General features: G+C 36.8%; 1 protein-coding gene across 1 annotated transcript in view; it reads left to right on the top strand.

Annotated features, from left to right (window-relative positions):
- The window catches only part of LRP2 (LDL receptor related protein 2), a 122,659-nt gene that overhangs the window by 95,014 nt on the left and 2,242 nt on the right, over positions 1–25,403 (top strand). The window contains exons 58-78 of the mRNA XM_030454023.1: positions 17–136; positions 708–824; positions 1,059–1,175; positions 2,562–2,699; positions 3,499–3,621; positions 4,538–4,666; positions 6,692–6,823; positions 7,769–7,900; positions 9,999–10,142; positions 10,924–11,089; positions 13,082–13,210; positions 13,961–14,181; positions 14,625–14,804; positions 16,146–16,265; positions 18,566–18,656; positions 19,233–19,300; positions 19,460–19,580; positions 21,690–21,819; positions 23,560–23,679; positions 23,768–23,875; positions 25,037–25,108. Of these exons, the coding sequence (XP_030309883.1) occupies positions 17–136; positions 708–824; positions 1,059–1,175; positions 2,562–2,699; positions 3,499–3,621; positions 4,538–4,666; positions 6,692–6,823; positions 7,769–7,900; positions 9,999–10,142; positions 10,924–11,089; positions 13,082–13,210; positions 13,961–14,181; positions 14,625–14,804; positions 16,146–16,265; positions 18,566–18,656; positions 19,233–19,300; positions 19,460–19,580; positions 21,690–21,819; positions 23,560–23,679; positions 23,768–23,875; positions 25,037–25,108 (2,678 nt within the window). The remainder of the gene's footprint in view (positions 1–16; positions 137–707; positions 825–1,058; positions 1,176–2,561; positions 2,700–3,498; positions 3,622–4,537; positions 4,667–6,691; positions 6,824–7,768; positions 7,901–9,998; positions 10,143–10,923; positions 11,090–13,081; positions 13,211–13,960; positions 14,182–14,624; positions 14,805–16,145; positions 16,266–18,565; positions 18,657–19,232; positions 19,301–19,459; positions 19,581–21,689; positions 21,820–23,559; positions 23,680–23,767; positions 23,876–25,036; positions 25,109–25,403) is intronic.

The raw sequence follows: 25,403 nt of genomic DNA, 5'->3' as shown, positions 1-25,403 counted from the left end.
ATTGTGTTCACTGTAGAGGAGATGACTTGCAGTCCTTTTGGAGATTTCCGTTGTGACAATCATCGATGTATCCCACTGCGCTGGAAGTGTGATGGAGATAATGACTGTGGAGATAACTCTGATGAGCACAACTGCAGTGAGTTGTTTTTTGGCTGTCATGGTATAGTCCAGCTTTTGACTTAACCATCATTCTATTTCTTATGAGAATGTGGTGGACAGCAACTGCAACCATTCTGTTGTTTAATTCTATAGCCTTTTCTTTGCTGAAATACTATAGTAATGTCACTTGGATACATGATACACTCTGGATATATGAAACCACTGAAATTCAGTCATCACAGTAACACAAATTCCTGTTTTTGGTTAAGAAGTGACATTTGAATTCTACCATGTGTGCAAGGGTAGTATATAGTTCTGTAAACAATGACAATGAATGTCTTTTGTCCTGATTTGGAATAAAAAATCTTGTATATTTCTGAGATAAAATTCACAACGAATTAGCTCTTTTCTGTGTCAAGGGGGGCACAGAATGTGTAACATAAGTAAACAGTACTGGGGCAAAGGGCGTTTTAACATTGCTTCATTTTAAGGGTTATACCACATTGTCTGCCCATATTATTTTGCCTGGTTTAATGAGACAAGTCTGAATGTTTAAATCTACATCTGAAGAACTTTTCGTATTTGTACATTTTTTGTTTTAAATAAAGGTCCTCGTGAGTGCACGGAAAGTGAATACCGCTGTGACAATTTACGGTGCATTCCTTCCCGGTGGATCTGCGATCATGATGATGACTGTGAAGACAACTCAGATGAACGTGACTGTGGTGAGTATTGTCTGGATTGCTGCCTCTTACATGCTTGCACTTTGTAATGCGATATGTCAGTCTTTAATGCAGTAATGTAGACCAGATCACTTCAGTCATTCCACCAAGATTAGAGGATATCAGGGTTTTAATGGTCTGGGATTTTGTAGTCTTTTAGGATGCTGTTCTCAAAAAATAAACATTCTTTCTGGATTTGAACCAGAAATTTCAACAGATACTTCTGAATCTTTTCAGAGCTGAGGACCTGTCACCCAGGTTATTTCCAGTGTGATAGTGGACACTGTGTTGTGGAGCGCTTCAGATGTGATGGAAATGCAGACTGCCTTGATTTCTCTGATGAAGCAACTTGTCGTGAGTGTCAAGCTTTGCAACTGGTGCTCATTGAGCTTGCTTTTATCATGTTTTGCACTTGTCTCTCTCTTTGAGTAAGATGACTCCTAGTAGAGAATTCTGCAATGCTCAGTGGTATCAGTAAAATATCAGTATAATATTTTCAATCAACTTAAAAAAATAATAATGGGTTACCAACTCTAATACTGGTTGTAAACACGTTCCTAATGCTAGGAAATTAATGTGTTTACAAGGTCCAGCAGAAGATACTCATGTGGTCAGTTTTTGACTATCCCACGGACTCTGCAAGATGCACTGCTTCAATTGTACTGTAATCTAAAAATGTTCTGTAATGGAATCTTTTTTTAGTAATGCTTAAAGGTGTCTATAGTTTCCTAAAGTGCCAATGAAGCCAATAAAATAAAATAATATTCTGTTTCTATCTTCCTTCTGAATACTGATTGACTGTGAAAAAGTATCTGTACAACTATAGCTTGTATGGAGCTCCAGCTCCAACTGTTTGCCCAGGAAGTACTGTTCTCAGTAGAAAATAAAAATACCATTTTTTGTTCTCCATATGTGCCAGTGGACATACTGAAATGGTGATTCTGACTTACATTTTCAAAGGATTTAAAGTTTCACTACTCAAGAGAATTCCTTTCTCATCACATTGGTCTCATGGCAGTTGTGTTTATCTTCTGGTGTACTTAATTTTACCACTTCAACACCTTTTAGCACCTTTAAGTAAGGAAGGGCATCTACACAGTAGGACCTTTATTTTCCTGATGGTAACCATATCTTGGAATGTACCTCACAACAGATAATCTTTCAGATCTTGAGTTGCACAACATTTGTGTGTTCTTAAAGGAAGGAATAAGTATATGCGAAACCATTGAAATGGCAAAGGTATGATTTATGTAGTTTGAAATAGTCAGAATTTCAGTTTCTCTTTGCTTATTTCTGTTTTTTCCCAATGTTTACAGAACTTGGGTATTTTTTTTACTATACCAATGTGAGTCCTTTGGGAATTGAATATCTTCTGTATTTCATCAGTCGTTTATGTTTGGTGCCAGTGACATTATTTACTTTTATTAGTGAACTAGATTTATCAGTAAAAAATTCAAGAAGCATTTGTCAAATTACTGAGTATTTTTAAAAGCTTCTGGTAGTACCTTATGTTGTTTCACTATTAATTCAGGATTGAATTAATTACTTTATAGGTACTAAGAAATCTTCAGTCCTTGCAGTTTGTTGTTGCTGTAGATCTTTTCAGTGCCTCATATTATGTCTCTTAATATGCAGAGAAGGGTATTGAAAGAACATTATAGGCATGAGCTAAATATTTTAAAGGAAAATCTAAATTTTTAATTGGAAATGAAAATATCATCGTAATTTTCTTTTCTTCAGCAACACGATATCCTAATGGTACATACTGCCCACCCATGCTGTTTGAATGTAAAAACCATGTCTGTATCCAGCCATACTGGAAATGTGATGGTGATGATGACTGCGGAGATAATTCTGATGAAGAGCTTCACCTTTGCTGTAAGAGAGAAAAAATATATGAAAACAAAAAATATGCATAAAAAGTCTAAATAAAATAGAGAACACTTACAAAATAAATTTGAAGTATTTTATGTTTACTGGAAATTCTCACAGACTTAATTCAGGATGAGTGCTGAGAATTCTGCTTCGTCTGCAAATTCATTTCATCTTCCTGCAGCATGTTTCTAGCTGTCTTGCAGATATTTGTGTATGTGGTTATAAAAGTAGGGAGAAAAATGTCAAAGAAATAAGGACACTATTTTACATTTTCAAGTTTGTTATCTGAAATAAAATCATTAATTTGCAATTGAAGATTGAGATACTGTATATTCTCAAAGGTTTTGAAGATTTTTTTTTTAGGCTTTTAATGATAGTAGGTATGGTCAGGACTCTGCAAATATGGTTGAGGAATCCTGACTTTATCTCTGAAAATGGGTTTTTGGAGGTGTTACTTAAATAATTTTTATCACTTATACAATATATAGCAGCTTAAACACCATGTTTATCAATGAGGCTACTTCGTAACTAAATCTAGAAAGTTCAGTGTCATGTGTAGCCACAGGATACACCTTTGCCCAGAGATGATGACTTACCTTCTAACAACAACAACAAAAAAAGTGTAATGCCTAACATACCATGATCAGTGTGTAGAGAAAACATTTATTGGGTGTGAATGCCTCCACACCTTTTATAATATAGAAAGCATACCATTGTTACCAGATGAAAATTATTGGTGATAATTTGTGACTCAATGGCATGAAGTATCAGAATGTGACTGACTTGATTTCTGTGATTTCAGTGGATGTTGCCTGTGACTCTCCGTTCCGCTTCCGATGTGAAAACAATCGCTGTATATACAGCCATGAGCTGTGTAACCAGGAGGATGACTGTGGAGATGGAAGTGATGAGAAGGAGGAACACTGTAAGTTTACACAAAACTGAAAAGCAGTTTCAGTAATTGTGATGTGCCTAATGTTGAATAGTACCGGAGGACTATAGAATTGTCCGAATGAAACATGAATTCTGAAAGCTAGAACTCAGTATGAAATAATTTAAACTATGATTGTTGATACTAGTTATTTGCAGGTCTCTATAGAAGAAGTGAAAATCAGCAGACTTGTCTGAAAAGTGCAAGGCATGATTTTCAAAGTCTTCCTGTAAACATTCAGCTAAATTATGTAAACTCATTATTAACTCCACTTACTGCAAGGAAAAAGAGTTTGGGTGTATCATAAAATAAATATCTGGATTGATATTTGGTACTCTTAAAATAGAGAAGCTGGTACTTCTGAATTTGTGGCACAGTAACACTGTTGATATTTAGGCACAAATACTGCAGAAGCTCTGTTAATGTTTTATAGGTTTTTGCCATCAGACATCTTATATAGTTCTCATTGACTATGTTGATTTTTATATTATCAATTTTAATAATATTTTTGTTGCTTAATGATATTATTTGCTGGCTTTATTGTAACATATTCCTAAAGTTAATAATTTACTAATATTTCAATAACCTATTTAAGACTGCAGTAGATGTATGAAGCATAGTGTTAAAAGATATTAAGATATTTGGGCTATTAAGAAGAAAGTTCAATCAGCTATTAATGAGGAGTTTTCCTTCTGTCTTAGAACACTGAAAGGAATTCTTTCAGTCTATGAGGAACTGACTAGAAGTCAGGAGGTCCCACTTTTACCTTCACTACAGACTCCCAAAGTTATTCTAGCTGTTATTTTACCAGATTGCATCAGCTTCCTCATTAGCAATGTGGAATGGTGCTGCCTGTTGGTACTGTGTAGCTGAAACTGTGACACAGGAGTGTTTCTCTTCTCAAATGTAGGTAAGGAACCAACACAAAAACCTTGTACAACCGAAGAATTCAAGTGCAGTAATGGAAACTGCATTCCTCTACACTATGTCTGTGACAATTATGATGACTGTGGAGACCACTTTGATGAAATGGGCTGCAGTAAGTAAAGTATCAAGAGAATACAGAATTACAATTCTATCGAAATAAAAATTTCTGAAACTGATAAAAATACATGTTTCTTCTTGAGTAGCATGCAAAGAAGCAGTGATTTTTAATTAGTCTGTGCTAGGATTATCCAATTAACCATGACATTATATTTTTTGTTTTCTTCTTATGGGGAAAACCATATGAAATTCAGAGCTCTGAGCCATCCTTTTTAGGCTTAGATTATTTGTGCATCACAAAAAAGTGTTTGATCTTGTTTTGAAAATGGGCTGCATTACAGAGGCAAGGATGTCCAGATATTTCAGTCATAATTGCAACAGGTCAACCTGTGGAATTATTATTTATGGGCAGACTCTAAACTGGCATAGGTTGCTCTAGCCCTGTTAACAACAAAAGTAAACTGGGATGCTTCTATTTTTCCTGTTTAAAGACAAGATCACTGAATTCTGTAAGGACATCCAGTCCTCATACTGAGGGTCCTCTGAGATCCTCTACACAACTTTTATTAACTATACATTATAGATTTAGTAGCATCCATTTAGATCATAGAAACACAGCATCACAGAATATCAGATTGGAAGGGACCTCAAGATGCAAAAGCTTTGACTTAAACTTTGAGGTAAGAGAGAGTATTCTCTTGGAATTTGGAAAAAAAATAAATCCTAACTTCTGTCAATACGTAGACAGCTGCAGATAATATGAGCATGTACTTGCAAATTTCAACTTGTCAGGCTTTGGTGGCTTCAATAAAAGTGTGCCAAATGATGTCCTTGTGATTTACAATCTAGCATGCTTGCAAAATACAAATAACTCAGAAGCCTAAAGTGCAATCCCTGTTGAAGAAGGGGGTTTGTCTGTTTCACATTCCAGCCCAATGGTCTTTAGTCAGTGTAACCTAATGCAATGACAAGGAAAATAAAAGAATATAAAAAGGATATAAAACAGTGCAACACAGACACCCTCTGGCAGTTGGTGTTCTACTGTTTGGGGGTGGATGTGAATGCAGATCAAGTGGTAACATTTGAAGCTTTCCCAATGTGAAATACCTGTGTTAAAGAGAAAAGACAGTATGTGTGACAGTATGTGAAGCATACAATAAATTAATACTTCTAAATTTATATGAAATTGAGCTGTTTAAACTTAATCAGTATTGGGATGTGTGTGCATAAAAGAGATTATAAGATACAAAAGAGATTATAAGCTTAATATAATTTCTTTGCCATGCCTGTATCTTTTTCACATGCTCTGTCAGTAAACATTTGTTATTTATCTTTTCTACATATATAACAGATCTGCATTTGAAAATACTTTGTGTTTATGTAGAGTATGTCAGAATCAATAGAATTCTAAATGTACTCTGAGAAGAGTATTATTTTCATTATCGTTTATAGAATATCCAGTATCCCTGACTCTCCTTTTCCATTGTAGGCACATTTTAAAGTGCATTCTGTGCAGTAACCAATTGAATTCACCAGGCTATAGGTTAGGTATGGCATGAACAAGCTGTCATCCTCTCTCTAATTTCCAAATATAAATAATATAGGGCCTGTGTTATGCATGATAGCAGTTGAGAACTTATTTTGTTTAGCTGATAAGAAAGGATTGCGAAAGAAAGAAGTATGTTGGCAAAGGTAGAAGTTAGAGTCAAGTCTCTTAAGTAGTTTCTGCTGTTGCTGCAGATTGGTGGTAATGTAGAATGCCATTTCTTTTAAGGAAGGTGCACCTGGATGCTTATGGCTCTTACCCTGATCCTATTCCCTTACTTCTAGAGGTTAAAATTCTAAGTTGGCATTTTTCTTGACCAGCATTTACCAAACTATTCTAGTTAGTGATGCCTTAGAAAATAGATGTTTTTGAGTTGAGTAAATGAGTTTCAGCAAGAAAAAAGGGAAAGAAAATTAATGTTTGTACTTGAAAACCATTTTCAAAGACAATAATGATGAAAACTATGACACCTTTCTCCCCGCTATCACGTTATTTGTTGGTTATAATTGTGTAATTTCTTTCGTTTTTCCCCAGATCCTGGAACAGAGCGAACTTGTGCAGAAAATATCTGTGAACATAACTGTACCAACCTGAATGAGGGAGGCTTTATCTGTTCCTGCAGGCCAGGATACAAGGCCAGTGAAACGAACAGAAACTCCTGTGATGGTATTTTCAGTCTTCTAAATATCTTTTCATTGAGAAGTGTTGAGTGACCTGTCATTTCATCATTCTAATTTGACTACCCATTTTTGCATTCTAACAGGATTGTTATACATTTAGCAAATGCTTCCTAAAAAAAAATAGGTGCTGAATCATGTTTTCTGAGATGCAGGGCTCATTCAGCAGAGAACTGGTTTCATTTTAAGCTTTTGGTGGCCATAGGTATATGTTTTTGTTTAACTGTATATAGATTTTGTTGCATCCTTGCAATTTGAAGGACAGGGTTTTTGTTCTTATTGAAAGAAAACTACATGAAGGTTCTGCTCCAGAACAGACCTCCAGTAAAGTCTACTGTGCCATGTTTTTGCCCTGATAACATGCAAGCAAAATATGATGAGCAGTCGACCCAAAGGCTGTTGATCACGGTCATACAAAATAGTATCTTCACAGTTAATGTTTCAGTACTGTTTGACAAGAACACTTCTGTTTGTTGCTCCCAGGTCTTGTGGACAGCTTGTGTGGTTTTATTAAAGATGATCAAAGGCCACCCTTCTTCCCTTATCTTCCTGCTGATATTATTTCTGTGGCTAGGTATTTTTGCTTCAGCATTTCAAGAAGGCTTTACTTTTGCATCTCATTTAGTCATGCTTCATCTTTTGTCTTGCCTTGGTAATTTAATACAAAAATACATGATCAAAACTGTCTCTCTGAAAAGCAATCTGATAATAAGCAATGCACTTTTTAGCAATCTGTGGTTAAAACACGTTAAACAGTAGGTTAGTCATGAGTTCTGTTAGATTGCAGACGCTGATGTTAAAGATCCCTTATTAGGTCACTGATCTTTTAGAGTACATGGGGAAGGGACAAACCTATCACTTCACAGAGTAACAGTGACCAGCATGTGGAAGGAAGAGATTAAGCTTGAAGTATCTTTTCTCTGCTTATGTCTAGATATCAATGAGTGTGAGATCTTTGGAACATGTACCCAGGACTGCAAGAATTCCAAAGGAAGCTATGAATGTTTCTGTGCAGATGGCTTCAGGTCTGTGGGTGATCAACAGGGGAAACAATGTGCAGCTAATGGTATGTTAACTGATAGCAAGTGCAGTATAACAACTTCATGAATATAATTTCCTCTTTATTAGGAAGGGAGTAATTATAACCAAACCTTTTTCTGTAGCGTAATATTATCTGTGTATTCCACCTATTCCGTAATCAGGAGTAGAAGTGCTCATCTCTGCTTCCAGTTGTAAACATTAAAAAGAATATCTTGATTTGGATGCTGATCTTCCTTTATCCTGAAATTTTCTGGAAGAAAAAACCTTTCTTATCCTATAAATGTCATCAGAAAAAAATTAATGTTGCTTATTCCTGAAGTTTGTTTTCTCAACAGAATAATGTATCAGAAGAAAGTTGCACAAATCTAGTTCAAATTAAAGGCAGCTTGATGACAAATTGACACTCATTATTTATTCATGGCCTAATGCATGCAAATCAGAAGATTTTAGCCAATGTCATTAGCTTTCTATCATACCTCAGTGCAGTGATTACAGTGTGTCACAGTCACTGAATATGCAGAGTTGGTTCAGAAAATAATAGAATAGAAAAGTAGTAATAAAGAGCTGAAGAAAATAGAAAAATATGACTATGTGGCAGTATTATGTAAGAGACAGAGGCAATGTTGTATTTAGGGAAGTACTTACTTTAACAGCTTTCAGTTACATGAGTTGAATAGTGGTGTGCCTAGTTAAATGGTAAAATTTAGAACATAAAACCTTTGCCTGCAAGTGTGTGTTGCTGGAGGTTTTGAAAACTAGAAGTTATATTTGTAATATGAAAAATTATATAAGAAAATCATGTCTCTGAGTTTCCAGTCCAGGAGCTAATTCAGCAAATATTTACTGTTGAGCATGAGACTGAATGTACGAAAGGTCATTTGCTCCTGAGTTTCTGCCTGGTTGGCTCTTTATGTGCCTGTGTCAGAAATTTAGTGCTTTGAAACCTTTCTTCACAGGTTTAATTTGATACATCTAGACACTGAAAGGTTTTAAGGCTAACTGGATAGGAGATAACATGATTGTAGCTGATAACATCTTGAAATCTGTTGTCCCTGAAGTTTTATCTATGCCCAGAACTGTGCTGCTCTTTGCAGTACAAGCTCACAGTACTCATTAATGAGGGCTTCCTGTGCCTGTGCCTGCTGCAGACCTGATCAGTTTTCAGAACACATATGGAGTATTAGGCCCCCTTTTTCCTGTAATAGTGTGTGTACTGGAAATGCTGTCTACATCTACACTGATCTCTATGTTCATTAAAGAATAGTCACTTGCCTTATTCTCCCACAGCTGGATGTGGCTTAGTGGCAGGGATGTGGCAGGGAAAGTATTCAAATGAACACTTCAGAGGAAATTGAGCATTGTTAGTTGGAAAAGGCACAGGTAGATTCACTTTCCTAAGTGAATATCTTGTCATTTCTCATTGGCTCTGTGAAGACCTGATTAATGTAGGAGGACTTCTCTGGAAGAAAGCCTAGGCTTTAAGTCTCTTCAGCTGGACACTGAACCTTAGCAAAAGGGCTGAACAATTAAATTTTCTCACCAGCAAAATCAGCCAGATGGGACTGATACTCCCTGTAGTCAAGTTTTTAGAGTACTAGAGACTAACCCTAAAATCACCTGTGCTTAGAACAACATTAATCTGCATATAGAGACATTAGGATTTAATGAGATTCAAGGAGAAGAACTCAGGTTGTGACTCAAGGTACTAGCAGTTTATTCATACTTTCAAGATTGTTTCCTGTACTTTGAGGGGGGAAACTGAACTACACAGTGTATAGCAGCATTCTGATTTTTAGGTGTGAGCTGGTGATATGTCAGTAGTGTAATGTTTTAATAATCTTTAAGGAATTATGTCTTAATGACTACTACTTCACAAGACCTATGGTGAAAAGGATAATACTATCATCAGTGGTAAGAGTTTCCAGAGATTTTAATGAATTTGACAAAGCAAAGACATTTGAATAGCTCTGAAGCTTTGGAAGAAACTGTGTTCCTTCTGCTTCTTATGCTCACAGAAATTGTGAAAACCCCAGATTAGATTTGACTAGAAAAGACTTTAAACTGTTCCTTTTTCATTCTAAAATGAAAAATATGTGAAAGTTGAATTCATGATCGTTTCCCAGGTAATCCTCCATTGTTACTGCTGCCAGACAATGTGCGGATCCGAAGATACAATATCTCATCAGAACAGTACTCAGACTATATTGATAATCAGGAGCGCATCCAAGCTCTGGATTATGACTGGGACCCTGAAGGGATAGGCCTGAGTGAGTATGTGTAGAAAAATAAGGCTCCACCGTGCAATAGTTGGTTAAAAAAATGCATTTCTGCAGCATAGGTATTTAATTTACACTGGAAAGCAAAATAAAATTAAATTAACTGGTCAATTCTTCATAGAATGTGTTTCTCCCCTCTATTCATTCTTCAGCATTAGTATGATTAATTTTAACACTTCAATTTAGTTTAGCTAGATGTTTTCTGGCTTTCCTTATGTTTTGGTGTGAGTTGAGCAATGGAATTGTGTCTCTGTTGTGCAGTAGAAGATTGGTATAAGTTAACCCTTTCCTTTTCTTCTTGCCAGCACCCAAACCTGGCTCCAGTTGAAAGAACTAATCCTTATACTAAGCAGGAACATCTGATAGATCCCTATATATTAGCTTACATGTTTGCCTCTTTATTGGCTTCCCTGCTTTTGCCTTTTTCACAGGGCCACTGTCCTGAGCCATACTTGCCTCGTAGGGTCACAAGAGACTAAATTACTCTCAAACTCATGTGCAACGGCTTCAAAGCTAAGACATTCTACTCTTGAAAAATGTGATACATGTTTCTGGATATTCAAGATGATTTTTAGATGTACATCTTACCTGTGGTGAATGGCTTAAGAATTTACACATTAACAATGTAGTTGAATCAAATCAACAACTCTGTTATTCATAAATAAATGGGTCTGGTATCTCCACAGAAGAGCCTCAAAGATTAGAATTTTGCAAAAATATGGAATAACTAGAAATTTTTAAAAATTATCTTTGTCATCTTTTTTTTTTTAAGGTGTTGTATACTTCAGCATTCTGGCACAGGGTTCTGAGTTTGGAGCCATCAAACGTGCTTATCTGCCCACATTTGACAGCAGTAGGAATAATCCTACAAAGGAAGTTGACTTGAATCTCAAATACATAGTTAATCCTGATGGTTTAGCTGTTGACTGGGTTGGAAGGTAAGTACACTGAAAAGCTTGAAAAATATGTACTTTGTGTGTGTCAAGGGTCTGATCAGGCAATCCAAAATCTACTTCCTTCTTCCTTCTGAACTATCTCTGAAGATATCTAGTCTCAAAGACTAGGTTCCAAAGTTCCAAAGAAAATAGTAAGATGTGTCTGCCCATAAATCAGGTTAAAATGTCAAATGCACACTGCTGAATGCACCACACATTCTCTGAGGGATCTTGTATTGACCCACAGCTGGCAGGTCAGTTGTGCATCAAGTAAAGTATTCATGTCAGATGGGTTCTTCTTCAAGGATCCAGGTAAGCTCCAGGGAACAAGCAGGGAACAAGGTGTGACCTTTATGAGTGGTGTTGGTGTCATTTCTTATTTGCAATATGACTGTTGGATTAGGTGGACAGACATAGCTGTAGTTCATCTGGTATGATGTTGAGAGCATTCTGATGTTTGTAGATAGGTACTATGAAATGTAGTCAGAATCCTGTTTGAAGCTGACTTGACAGAAGTTCTAGAGATGAGTCAGTTTCTGAATGCTGTTGATAAATTTTGGATATCCTGATAATTCAGTCAATAGAATGAAGAAAAGGATGTTAAGACATCGTAAGGCACGATGCTACTGGAAAGATGAAAAATCAAACAAGGGACCTAGCTATCTGTTTCCCCTCTGTCACATGGTTACCAAAAGAGTGGATGAATATTTTACCTTTTATGTCCTCAATCAAAATATAATTGGAAAACGCTTACATACTACCTAGTACTAAGTATAATACAGATATTAACTCTTAATTGCGTTTGTGGCAATAGAGCTTTTTTTCCTAATTATTCAAAAAGCTATTATATGAGTAGGAATGTATTAGGAAAAGAATTATTCCAGTTTGGGGCCTGACATCTAGGTTTCATTATGTAGACTCCTTGTGTTAGGTGATGTATGCTGTGTTAGGTGGTGTGTCTTAAGAAATAGTTACAGAGTTGATCATGCAGTAAGTCATTCTGATTTCTAGAACAGCAAAAGGCCAGTCTGGATGGCTTTAAGAGATAGGCTACCCTGAAAAATTACACCAATCATGATAGGGAAAAAAAATTTTTTTTAAATATGAGAGAGATGTATAAGGGTCTAGGCTAGCCTTAAGGTCATTTTGCTGTTTGCTTTGTGAACTGCAGGCCACTTGAAAAGCCAAATGAGGTTGAAATGTATCTTAAAAAGGCATATTTAAGTCCACATATTATATAAAAGCTGTTATGCTCTATTTGAGGCACTTAGTCTTTTCTCCCACCTGCAAAATAGGAATTAATAGGATCTTCTCTCATTCCCAAGCCAATTATGAGATAATTTATTCCATCAGAAGGCAATGAGTGGTTAGTGAATGCATACTGATGAGTATGTTTATTATGTAAGCTGAAAAAAAAAAATAAAGCCATGGTGATAAAGATAAGTGAAATTCAAATAAGAGCAGATTGAGTGCCCTGTTTGTAAGAACTAAAAGCATCTGTGTTAGCTGCAGTAACAATTTGTTCATCAACATCTCTGTCAGAAGACAACTCTAGAGAGGTGCTGTGGACTAACAAGCTGCATACCTTCAGAGTTGCTGTATAAATTACATGGTAGATAGGTTTTTATTTGTGGTGAACTTCATTTTATCCTAGAAAACTGATTCTTCAGAGATGCTTATGAGTCACCTCAGATGCTTAAAAGTAACAATGAAAGTTCTCAGTAGCCATTTAATGAAGATCATTTGACAGGGAAAAGAGGCAGCTGTGGAAACTTTGTCAGAGGAGAAAAGTATTGAGAGCATATATAATGTTTGCTAAACTCACCTGTACCTGAAGTCTCTATGTTCCAGACTGAAAAAGTTAAGATGTAATCAATGCAGCTTCATTATAATAATTTTGTCAAGTTTTATGTATCTTTTCTTTTAAAAAGTTTTTCTTCCCTCTTCCAATTATGAACTATTTCCCTTGGGAATGATTTGTTTTATGTAATTCAGACACCTTTACTGGACTGACGCTGGGACTAATCGCATAGAGGTGGCAAAATTAGATGGGAGGTACAGAAAATGGCTTATCTTTTCTCTGCTTGATCAACCAGCAGCTATTGCTGTCAATCCAAAACGTGGGTAAGTATTACAGGACTCCCCAGAATTATTTGCAATGCTATTCAATACCAAAAAAACCTTCAATGGTAAACTTTACAGGAAAGACTAAAGGAATGTTTTCTGGAGTTCCGCTTTACTGATATTTGGAAACTTGTGTACATGGGAAAGTATTTTAGGATTAGTTTTCATGTAGGTGCTTGTGTTGGTGATTACACCAGTTAGGTCAAATACAATGCTGCAGAAATGACATTTTTGTGCCCACTGTTACTACTGAAACAGGGAAACTGATCCAGATGTCTCTGTAACTAGCTCCAAGAAATACAGACATAGCCTCATTCACAGAGCAAAGCAATGTAAATGCACTGGTACATTTTGTATTATATGATGGATCACCAGACAGCACAAGATTCTCTTCTCTCAGCTGACATACAGCAGCATGGCTCCCTGAAGTCACTTGGGCTGTGCAGCTTTATCATGACTGATGGATCTTCAGTGTTCACAGTCATTTCTTTCACTTAGAATGAGAAACTGTCATTAAAACCACTCTCTTTCCAAATCAGGACACAAGATGTAAACATTTTTCCTTTGGTATTTATTTTCTGTATTTGAAACAAGCTTGTTCAGTGAAATCTCTTTGACTTCCCTGATCACACAAAGCAAAGGTTTCTGAACAGTTTTATGTTCCACAACTGAGAGTTTCTGTGAAACTTCAAAGGATAATCATGTTGACCATATTCTGAACTGTATTAAATTCTGGTTCTGTCCTTTCAGGCTCATGTATTGGACTGACTGGGGAAGGCAGCCAAAGATTGAGTGTGCCTGGATGGATGGACAACAAAGGCAAACTCTGGTCTCTGAAGACCTTGGCTGGCCAACAGGTCTTTGTATAGATTATTTGAACAATGATAGGATCTACTGGAGTGATTCTAAAGAAAATATTATTGAATCCATGAGACCTGATGGGACAGACAGAACCATAGTATTACATGGAGGTAAGAATTTACTACACAATTTATATAACAGTAACAAATATACAAGCTAATATACAAGCACTTGGCCTTCACAATTGGGGTGACATGCAGGAGCTTTTCAGAGTAAGTCTTTGTAGTGTTTTTTCCCCCTTAGACAAGGAAAAATGGCACACCAGGTTCAGAGCTCATGATGCCTAGTAAATAGCTTCCCTGATGGTAATTTACATGACCCAAATAGAGGACCATGTAGAAAACTGGATTCTTTCTTTTTTATGAATATTGTTAAGTAGTTTTCAGGTACAGTGGCATATAGTGGTCAGGCACATGAGGATATGCATATATATAGCTACAAATGTCTTAAAAAGAAAGGATTGGTTCATATATTTAATTTGAAGACGAACAGTTGTTTTATAACTTCTGCTTGAGATTTGCCTGCTGACAGTCTATTGTTTGGTTCCTTTGAGAAGCAGGCAGTCCATACAGCCTTGATGTCTTCGAAGGCCATTTATATTGGATAGCTAAAGAACGAGGAGAAGTCTGGAAGAAAGATAAATTTGGAAATGGAGAAAAAGTGAAAGTGCTGACTGTAAATCCCTGGCTTACTCAAGTGCGTGTCTATCACCAGCACAGATACAATCAGTCGGGTAGGTAATCAGCCCATCCTGGTGAGCCACTCCTTGCTGTGACATCAAAGTTGGTACTGATGTAGTCAAAGAGCTTAGTAATCTTCTGATAATGAGCCTATCAGTATGGATGATATTAATTTCTGAAAACCAAAAAATGGAACAGAGGCTGGCAAGTATTTTCTGCATATGTGAAGTGAAATTAACAGTGGAATGCCACACACTGCTCTCTAGTCTCTTAGCTCTTACTTAAGAGCTCTTACTTACTACTCTTAGCTCTAACTTAAGACCCTGTCTTCTTTTTTCTTCCTCTCCTTTATGGGGTTGTCATAGAGGTAGCAATCACGATATGAATTTATCCTGGTGACATAAAAAGTGCTGGCCATTTAATACTGCCTCCAAGAAGGGTATTTCAGCTGCAACATGTCCACAGTAATCACAGGGGAGGATTTCCAGCAGCCCCTTCTTTAAAGGTGTTTCAACTTGCAGAATCAGAAAGCTCCATGTTGCTTGGAGATGTTCAGTTTCTTCTTGGTGCTGTGCTGGTTCCTTACAGCAATAGTCTCTCCCTTAAGAACGTAAGAAAAGGCAGAGAAAAGGTTCTGATAGAAGTCTGGTATTTGGGTGTCCCTTGTTTTAAAAATGGATGTAAACTGGTTTAGATTTTTGGTGTGTGATAGTGATGAGATACAGTACTGACTAAGAATCATAGAATCATAGAATCATAGAATCCTAGGGGTTAGAAGGGACCTCGAAAGATCATCTAGTCCAACCCCCCCCTGCCAGAGCAGGGCCACCTAGAGTACATCGTGCAGGAACGTGTCCAAGCGGGTTTTGAATGTCTCCAGTGAAGGAGACTCCACGACCCCCCTGGGCAGCCTGTTCCAGGGCTCTGTCACCCTTACAGTAAAAAAATTTTTTCGAATATTCAACTTGAACCTCCTGTGCTCCAATTTACACCCATTACCCCTTGTCCTATCACTGTTCATCACTGAGAAGAGCCTAACTCCATCTCCCTGACACTCACTCCTTACATATTTGAAAACATTGATGAGGTCACCCCTCAGTCTCCTTTTCTCCAAACTAAAGAGACCCAGCTCCCTCAGCCTTTCCTCATAAGGGAGATGTTCCACTCCCTTAATCATCTTAGTAGCTCTGCGCTGGACTCTTTCAAGCACTTCCCTGTCCTTCTTGAACTGAGGGGCCCAGAACTGGACACAATACTCCAGGTGCGGCCTCACCAATGCAGAATAGAGGGGGAGGAGAACCTCTCTTGACCTACTAAAGAAACTGCTCTGTACCTCAGTGTACAGCAATGTGCTGCGTTGCTTCTTAAACTGTCTTTATCACTTTTATTTTCAGTGCCTAATCCTTGTAAAGATGTCTGCAGTCACCTCTGCTTACTGAGACCAGGAGGGTACACCTGCGCTTGTCCCCAAGGGACTCGATTCATAGAGGGCAGCAGCACAGAGTGTGATGCAGGTATGATAAGTTGTCAAACTGGAAATGAAAGCAAAGGGAGCTTTCCTGTAGGAATTCAAATATATTACTGAATTATACACATAAGCATATATAATAGCTTCCTTTGCTTTCATTATGTGTATATGTGGCAGTACAAGCTAGGTGATTTTATAGATGCTGGTAAGTCAGGACATCTGGCTTGTATTCTCAGCCAGCACTGATTTGTGGTCACCTTGTATGTTTTATTTTATCCCAATATTAGTCTCAGTTTCCAATTTTTGTTTTGAAATTCCAAAATATTTTCATTTTGTGCAAATGCATTGATTTCATTACTAGGTAATTTCTGGCAAATTATGGTTTACATTTATGGATAAATTCTGTAAAGGAATTGTTTGAGCATTAGAATAGAATAGAATAGCATCCTGAAACAAAGCTTACATTGCTCACAGTGTAAACAGAGATAACTGCTAGATAATTATTACACACTGGAAAGTCACTGCTTGGCTGTTGCATTGCAGCAGAGCCCCCACTGTGCTTCTAGGAGTGCCAATAAAAGAGAATTGCTCAGCCTTTCCTGAGAAGAAAAAGCATACCACTGCAGGACTGTTTCTCAAACTGTGAGTCTGCATTCACAGCTTGCAGTGATGTGAGTGCTTGCCAGATGTCCTTGTACTTGTCCTTGCAACATAACTCTAATAACTTATGCTATATAACATTGTCTGGCATTTTTTCTGTGGTTAATTTTTTTTATTTGTCTTCATTTTGCACGAAAAGAGAAAATGTCATAATTTTTTACACTGCCTTACCTCTAATTTTTTTTTTTAATTGTTAATGCTCTTTCCTGTCCTCCTGGAAGAGGAGCTAATAACATGATATGCTAGTGAATGGAAGTGTACAATATGCGTTTAAATTAGGGATCAATAATACTGTTTATAGCATTTGCTGTTGCTCTGAGGACACTGCATTTGTAATTCTTTCTGAAACTGATGTACATAAAATGTCCAGGAGTTAAGAAAACTCTGCTTGACCTTATTTTGAAGAAAAGAGGATACAGCAAATAGGATATACAGTACTGTCTCCATTTTTTTAAACTTTAGTTTTATCTTAACTTTAAGCAATTTTTTTAGCCAGCAAACTGTACCAGAATTGATGTGCTGACCAAATACAGCTTTTGTGTATACAATTGAGTTATTTGGTGCTTTTCCCACACTGCAGTTGCTAACAAACACAGTCCAAAAGACTTGTACATTTCCCATTTTGAATCTCACCTACTTTTGAGGAATTTTAGCTGTAAAGCACATTGCAGCTGATAAAAAATTTATGAAAAGTGTTATCATCTAACTTACTGGTTTAAGACAATGTTAGTCTACCCTTAATTTGTAGCCTACGTGTAAGATCAAGAGCTTTTGCTATGTGAACTATACTTTTCAACAGCATAACCTGAGCTCTTCCTGAAGACTAGTGCAATTTATTTATTTTTTTTTTTCCCACATAACAACCTTTGTAGTTCGGACCAGTCCAGGCAGCTGAGAAAAGGGCATGATAAAGAACAGGCTTCTGTGCTACTTGGTGCCAGCCTGTCAGCATGTGCTCTGCACTGGCAGAATACTGTGAGGACTTTGGGTTTCTCTCTCACTCTCGTTGTAAGGATTTATGAGAGCTTGGAAGACCCTCTTGTATTTGGATTTCTATCCACTACTTTTCCTCATAAGTAAATATGTCAGAGTTTGTCCCTCTGTGCAGCCCCAGGCTGGTTAAATGAAAGAGTCTGGGCAAAGCAGATAGAGTATCGCTGCTCTGAATGGAAGGGTGGCTGTAGGACACATTCACAGAATCACAGAAACTCCTTAAACACCTCCAGGGACAGTGACTCCACCACTTCCCTGGGAAGTCGATTCCAATGCCTGATCACCCTCTTGGTGAGGAAGTGCTTTCTGATATTCAACCTAAACATCCCCTGGCACAGCTTCAGGCCATGCCCTCTCATCCTGTCACTGGTTTCCTGGAAGAGACCAGCCCCTATCTGACTACAACCTCCCTTCAGGTCATTGTAGAGTGAGAGTTCCCCCTGTGTCTCCTCTTCTCCATTGCAGAGGCAGAAGGCAGTGATGGGTAATACAGCGTTTGAGTTTTCAATGCCTACTTTTACTGAATAAATTATTTTCTGAGAACAGGTTTTACTTCAGTTAAAATAAGCTAATTTGGCAGAAAAAAAAGAGTAACAGAAGTTTTGTAGCAACAAATAAAATGGTCTATGGTAGTATTCTTTGTTGTTGTTGTTGATGTCTTGATAACACGTATGTGGCTTGTGAATTTTGCAGCTATTGAATCCCCTCCCACAATGCCACCAGCATGCAGGTGCATGTATGGAGGAACATGCTATATAGATGAAAGTGGTCTCCCAAAGTGCAAGTAAGTGCAAGTTTTAGGCTATTCCTGGTCAGATTATGCTGATTTTGTTCCACAGAGCAATTAAACTCTTTGTAGTATGTTGGAAATGCTTCAGAAGGTGTCATACATCTACACTAGCATGTTTGTAACAATCACAGAAAAACATATGCATAAAAGTATCAGCAAAAAAGCAATGTAAATGCATCAGTTTGGAAACAAACAAACCGGAAAGGCAAACCTCTGAAGTTTCTAGTAGAAGTCTATACCTCTGCACAAAAAACAACCAAAAACCCCAAACCTGTGAGAAACAGAGAAGCAATGCTCAATAAATGCTGCTTGGAACAGCCAGTAGAGGTCACCGGTGCTCTGCTGAAACCGAATCTTTTGACTTCAGTGACTAGTTTGCCAACTCAGCACATTCCATTTCCAATTCTAAAATATAGCAGACATCCATTGCAGTCAGTGAAATATATATTTTTTCTGAATATGGAGTTAAAATTTATGGCAAATAGGTAAAAATTACATAATATAATAATAAAGCTGCAATCCTAGGCATAATAAAAGCCAGTCAGTCAATTGTTCTTCTTACATTTCCAGGTGTTCTTATGGTTACACTGGGAATTATTGTGAAATAGGATTGTCCAAGGGAGTGCCTCCTGGAACAAGTAAGCTTCAAGTATATACCACATTTGGTATTTTGACCTAAAAATTGTATAATATCTCATGATGATACCTGTTCAGGGTCAAGCTTATAATTCTCTGTGCTCTTTTTTACATTGAACTATTGTTGCTTGGATGTTTGCTTATTCTTCTGTCTTTGGTAGCAGCAGTAGCAGTGTTGCTGACAGTCATACTGATCATAATAATTGGAGTGTTAGCAGCTGGAGGCTTTTTTAACTACAAACGAACAGGCTCCCTTTTACCAGCACTTCCCAAGCTACCAAGGTACGTTTTGAAGGCTTTCATAGCTGGAATGTCTGTGCACTGAAAATGTATGGGTTGTTTTTTTCTAAATGTTTCTGAAAAATGCAGTTTGTTTGACATGCTCATTTTGTTGGAATATAAGAAGTGCAGTGCTGCATCAGATCCAATGGATTTTTTTCTCTCAACCAGTATTATAATAGATTATTATTTTGTAACATAATGACTACTATGTTACTAATGACTATTTATAATGACTATGATAAAACTCTCCAACATTCTAAGTTTTTTTCTAAATAATTATCAGTGTAGAAGATGGTTTACCAGATCTGGAACTAGACATTCAGTTCAAAAATATACAAAGGACGATAGGTACATTATGTTTTGATTTTTTTATAAAACATTTTCAGAAGATGATTCTGGTAAAGAGATCTTCCTTACATTGAAAAGCCGAGCTTGTCTGCAACACTGAATTAATCTAATTAAAAATAATGCAGGGTAGGTATAGTGAAATTCTACCTATCTCTTCCTAACCCTGGGCTTTTTCTAGGTTCCTGGTTCCCTGACAGTCATATTTTCCAGTAGAAACAGCTTTATGAAATATCATTCAAAATATTTGATGCTTTAAATCAAAAGAAGATAAAGGAAAAAAATTGTAATTATTTAAAATTATTTTTTAAAAACCCAAAGATGTCAGAATATGATGCTTTGAGATTTTTATAGCTGCTAGCAAACTATGTTTTTAAAAGCATAAAGCAGTATTTCCATAGCCTTTGATTTAGTCTCACAGTAGTAGGTCTTAAATCACTGTAATTAAATAGTTGTAATCAATAATGTGGATGTAGCTATAACTGCTTCCTCACTGAGGGATTACACGGAACTAATTAAATTTACTTATGACTTCATGTACTTAAATTGGGGCAAAGTTTTTGTGCAGATCATTTCTGCAGAACAAAAAAGTTTGTAAGAGATCTCCAAGCTGCTCACTGCAGTTCCCTGTTTCTTCCTTCATTGAATGCATCAACATCTTCTGTGTAAGGCAGTGAACAAGTAGAAATTTTAATGTGCTAACTTGAACTTTACTGCCCAATAAAACTTCTCATGTAAGTTATGAGGCCGGGTGAAGTGGAGATGTCTGTGCTTTGTCTGTGGAGCTTGATGCCCAGATTTCATTTCTGCCATGAATTTGCCTTAGTGCTTCTGTTGTTCAGTCCCTCTTTAAATTGTTGACTCGTGGATTTACTCAGAGTTAACTCAAACTATAGTGTAGCTGTTACCCCTAACATGGGACTTGTCCATGCACAGGAGGCATAGCTAAGATTTACACTTTTTAAAATTGAATCAGCTGAGGTACAAGTGGGTCAGTGCATCGGTGGTGGGCCAAGAGTTTTGGTCACACAACTGGAAAGATTATTTCAATGCTTCTGTTGTCCTTCATGTTAGGCAAATTTAACAAATGAGCTCAAAGGTTAACTCTGCAGTGGATTTGTAGCTGCATGGCTGTGGGGAGTTGCATGCTCAGAGTTCTGTGCGGAAGGTCCTGTATGTGGATACTCACTGATACCTTGCACTGCTGCTATTATTTCTAGCCTGACAGTGTTCTTTCAGTCCATTTCCAGTATTTGTCATGCAAATCTCATGTGCACTTGTGCTTACTATAAATCTAGAGGCAGATTGACCATTTGCTTATATATGTTCATGATTTGCATGCATAAATGCCTTTTTATTGCAGGTATTACTGGAATTATATCCACAGTTTTGTATACTATTTCAGCTGCATTTAAAAAAAAATTAATGAACTTTAAAAATTGAGTGTATTAATACATTTGTAAAGCAACACTAAAGTAGGAGTAGTCAAAGATATAGGTAAATTTTGGGGCAGTTGTAGTTCATCATGTTCCTTTGATGTCTATGTGAGCACACAAAGATATTTAAGATCATTCTGAATGGGCTAGCTTAGGTTAAAAAAATCCTGTTGAACTAATGCTTCTTCTAATACTACTTCCTGGTGCCCTTGATAGCTTGTAACAACCAGAAGAATTTGATTTACAAGCTATTTCTGTATCATCTGTCCTTTTTAATTTTTTTTTTTAATTTTATTTTTTTATTATTTTATTTTTTTTATTTTATTAGTTTAAGTAGTCTTGTAAAATCGTCTGAAAATGGCAATGGTGTTACTTTCCGATCTGGAGCAGATGTGAGTATGGACATAGGAGTCTCTGGCTTTGGAGGAGACTCTGCTATAGACAGAGCAATGCAAATGGTAAGGTTTATTTCTGAAATATTTTTTATAAATTGTGTGTTTTAATGTAATTTTTAGTTGAAAGAGGGAAGTCTTTTATGTAAAAAAGATAGTGAGATGAGAAATGCATTCTTGAAAAGAAGTTAATAACAATTGATAATTTCCTGAAATACAGATTTGTAACTTGAAGGCAAGGACAAATGTAGAGTGTTCTTCAAAATAATGTGACTTCTCTCAAGATTTAGATATATTTTAAAGTTAAATTGAAGTGAATTAATATGCAAAGAAACATAGTGAAGATAAGCTTATAGTATGAACATGACCATTTTTCTCGATGAAAAAACACACTCTGTTAAAAGTATGCAACTTGTGTAACAAAACAACCATATAAATATTTCAGTAAATAGTGGGAAAATAGCTTTAGGCTTGAATGTTGCCTCATATCTTTTCCATGCATGAAAAACTTTACTGTATTTTCCTCTTTCTGCTCTAATATTGACATACTGAAGTTCAACTAATGCAGTTTTTGCTTTACTAATAACACGTCTAGATACAGGCTATTTCTGCTTCAGTGGCACTAATTCTCACTATGTATTCAGAGTATAAGCCAAAAACACCCCAAAAAACAAAGCCATGTATAATTCGCTGGGAAAGAATTCAGAGTGTTTATAGCATAGTAATAACTGGGTTACAGCATTGAAGAAATATGGGATGTGCCTTCTAAAGTTGTAACATCACATATCCAGGAGGAGATTGCAGAGTGATATTTTTCAGTGTAGCTGCTCTTAGCCAAGACAGGCTAATTTGAGGGAGCCAGCAAGAGTTCATTGTGTGGTAAAGAGCTATACCCTGATAACACAGAGTGTGAATCCTTATGGCACGCAGCCTGCATGAGGCAGATTTAAGGAATTAGCTGATGTACTACTCCCATGTTATTCCTCATTATTCCTGTAATGAGGCTGCAACAAGGAGCAGGACAAGTGAGTCTAATTGGAGTTCTGCTTTCATTACCCTTCTACCTGTTACTGCTCAGCTGGCTATCCCAGGGTTGCTATCCTTATGTGTCACTAAGTATTTTCTTGTTAAATACTTAACTCCACACCTTTGCCCTCCTGATAAAAGCACCTTAGCTCAGGGTTTGGCACAATAAGTGTGAAGTAGCTGCTGTGCACAAAGTGGTCTTCATGAATGGGCAAGGTGTGGATTTGTAGTAACAGATATTCTAAAGATTGTGAAACATTTTATTTCTGGCATAACTTGGATGTTGTAACTAAATAGATGTACTTACTGCTTGGTCTCAAGAAATATCTTCCTGTTGGGAGAAAATGAATGAATCCCAATCTTATATATTTCAGATAGTGCTTATTAATTGGTATGTCATGGAATGGCATATCTCTAAAATGGAATATATATTTTGGAATTATGCCTCCTTTGATATCTTCCCTGTCAAAGGTGTGATTTGTGAGAGTCATTTTTCCTTGTTATAAAATACTTTAATTCAATTATTAAAATGTGGTGGTTTTTTGGCCTAGCTAGAAAATTCAGTAATATTGGAACAATCAAAGGTGCAGGCTGCTAAGTTAGAGAGTAAAATAATGGACGGTGAACTAACATTATGATTTTTAACAGGTGTTAGAGATGTGAAAATAAACATGCATTGTTTGTTGAGATGAAGAATTGGGCTATAACTTAATTCCTAGAAATATGGATGGGCATATTGCACTGTAGTTGTTTTATTTTGTTTATATTTTTCCTTTATAGAATGAAAACTTTGCAGTGGAGTCAGGGAAACAGCCAATCACTTTTGAAAATCCCATGTATACAACCAGAGATGGTGGAGCCAGCACAGCCAGTGCAGCCACAGTCGCTCGGCCAACACATGTAAAAGAAACTTACTTTCATCTTTCCTTTTCCTTTATGCCTTCTGTTTCTTCTTATAAGAATGTTGTTTCTTCTTCTTCTCCTATAGGTTGCAGCAGCAAGTAGTGGAGAAAATGAAAACTTTGAAAATCCTGTGTATGCCTCTGTGATCTCTGCTAGTCCAGCAGAACCCCCTCAGGGTGCAGATCCACCTCAGGTAGGACACAGAACTGCTCTAAGGCTGCCTTGTTTGGTTTGTGCTCCAAATCAGGGATATCAAGTTCTTAGGGAAGCTGCTGTATAGTTCCATTTCTCTTTAAATAATACCATGGAGTTGGCACATAATCTGCATCAATTCCAGCTAACTGGACCATATTTACAAGGTTTATGTCAATAGGTGATTGCCCAGGGCACACAGTAAGGATTTGTTTGGATTAAACTCCCTCCTCTTCCTGTCCCACACAGTTATTCTGAAGTGAACAGACTGGAGCAGAGAGTTTCCTTTTGCTGTTTGTTGTGCTTCATTTTGAGGGCAGGTATTAGTCTGAAAATTGTAATGAAATTCTTGTGAATTCTCATTGCTCTCCAGCAGAAATTATTATAACTAAGGCTTTACTTTGGACTTTTTAACAGTTATTTGTAAATCCCTAATGAATTATACCTTGATAAAAGCAGCAGAGTATGGGCTTTTTAATCTCCCTCCCATTTTGGTTTAAAAAAATGGAAACCCAGGGGGTTTTGGCAGGGAAACGTGAAAGAAGAAATTTAGTTTACATCATAATTTCTTTCACATATATTTGTATTTTTATTCATATTCAGAAGTGCTAGCAAGGACATTTAAGACACTTGTTCTCTAGGTTTTTACAGGACATTTTAATGATCAAGATTATAGTATTGCCTCATCTAGATTATTAATGGTTCATGGAAAGTACATTTTTACATCTTAAAATCCATCTGAATGAGCTGATAGTGACTTGTTTTCAGGAATGTTTTCACACATTGGGCACTAAAAAGGACCTCTGATGAATTTTGAAGTGACAGCTCTGTCAGCCTATTGTTGTAGTTTCATATCCCTGAGTATTTCTTTTGTGTTGCTTTCAAGATTTTTCCTCTTTGACCGATCTGGAATGATAGGCTGTCTTGAATTAATGTAATCACTTTTACTGTCTTCTGGCCTAGCTTTATGAAAAGTGCTATAGATAAAATAACCATAACTGGTACTCTAGCAGAAAAGAAAGTTGGGTCTCATGTTTTGAATTACAGCATGGTCATGTAAGAACACACTGTTGAAATCATTGAGTTAGCAGTCAGTGCAAGTGAAATCCAACAACAAAGATGTTGAGACAAATGTGTAAAGTTCTAATAATTTTTGTTTCAGGAATCAAAGTGGAGTTTCTTCAAGAGAAAAATGAAACAAAACACGAATTTCGAAAACCCAATATATGCGGAGGTATTGTTTAATACTGCATAATTCAATTTTTCAGCTAATGTACTGCTGGACTTTGTTCTTGCTTTCTTAGGATAAAGATTATGGGTAGATTCTGCCGCTGAGTGAAGCAGCACAGAAATTCCAGCCCAGGTCAAGGAAAGATTGAAGTGATTTTCAGAAAATCTGTAGTCTTGTGCAGAATGAGGTGTTCAGCAGGCATCCAGCTCAAGCAGCACAGCTGCACTGCCAACATCTCTGCATACCCAGCCCAAGCACTGTGGCCTGTTCCTGCTTTAGGTTCTCAGGCACTGTTTTC

The sequence above is a fragment of the Calypte anna genome, chromosome 7, assembly GCF_003957555.1.
Source record: "Calypte anna isolate BGI_N300 chromosome 7, bCalAnn1_v1.p, whole genome shotgun sequence".
NCBI lineage: Eukaryota > Metazoa > Chordata > Aves > Apodiformes > Trochilidae > Calypte > Calypte anna.
The sequence above is the reverse complement of the archived record's forward strand: the minus strand, read 5'-3'. Positions and strand labels throughout refer to the sequence as shown.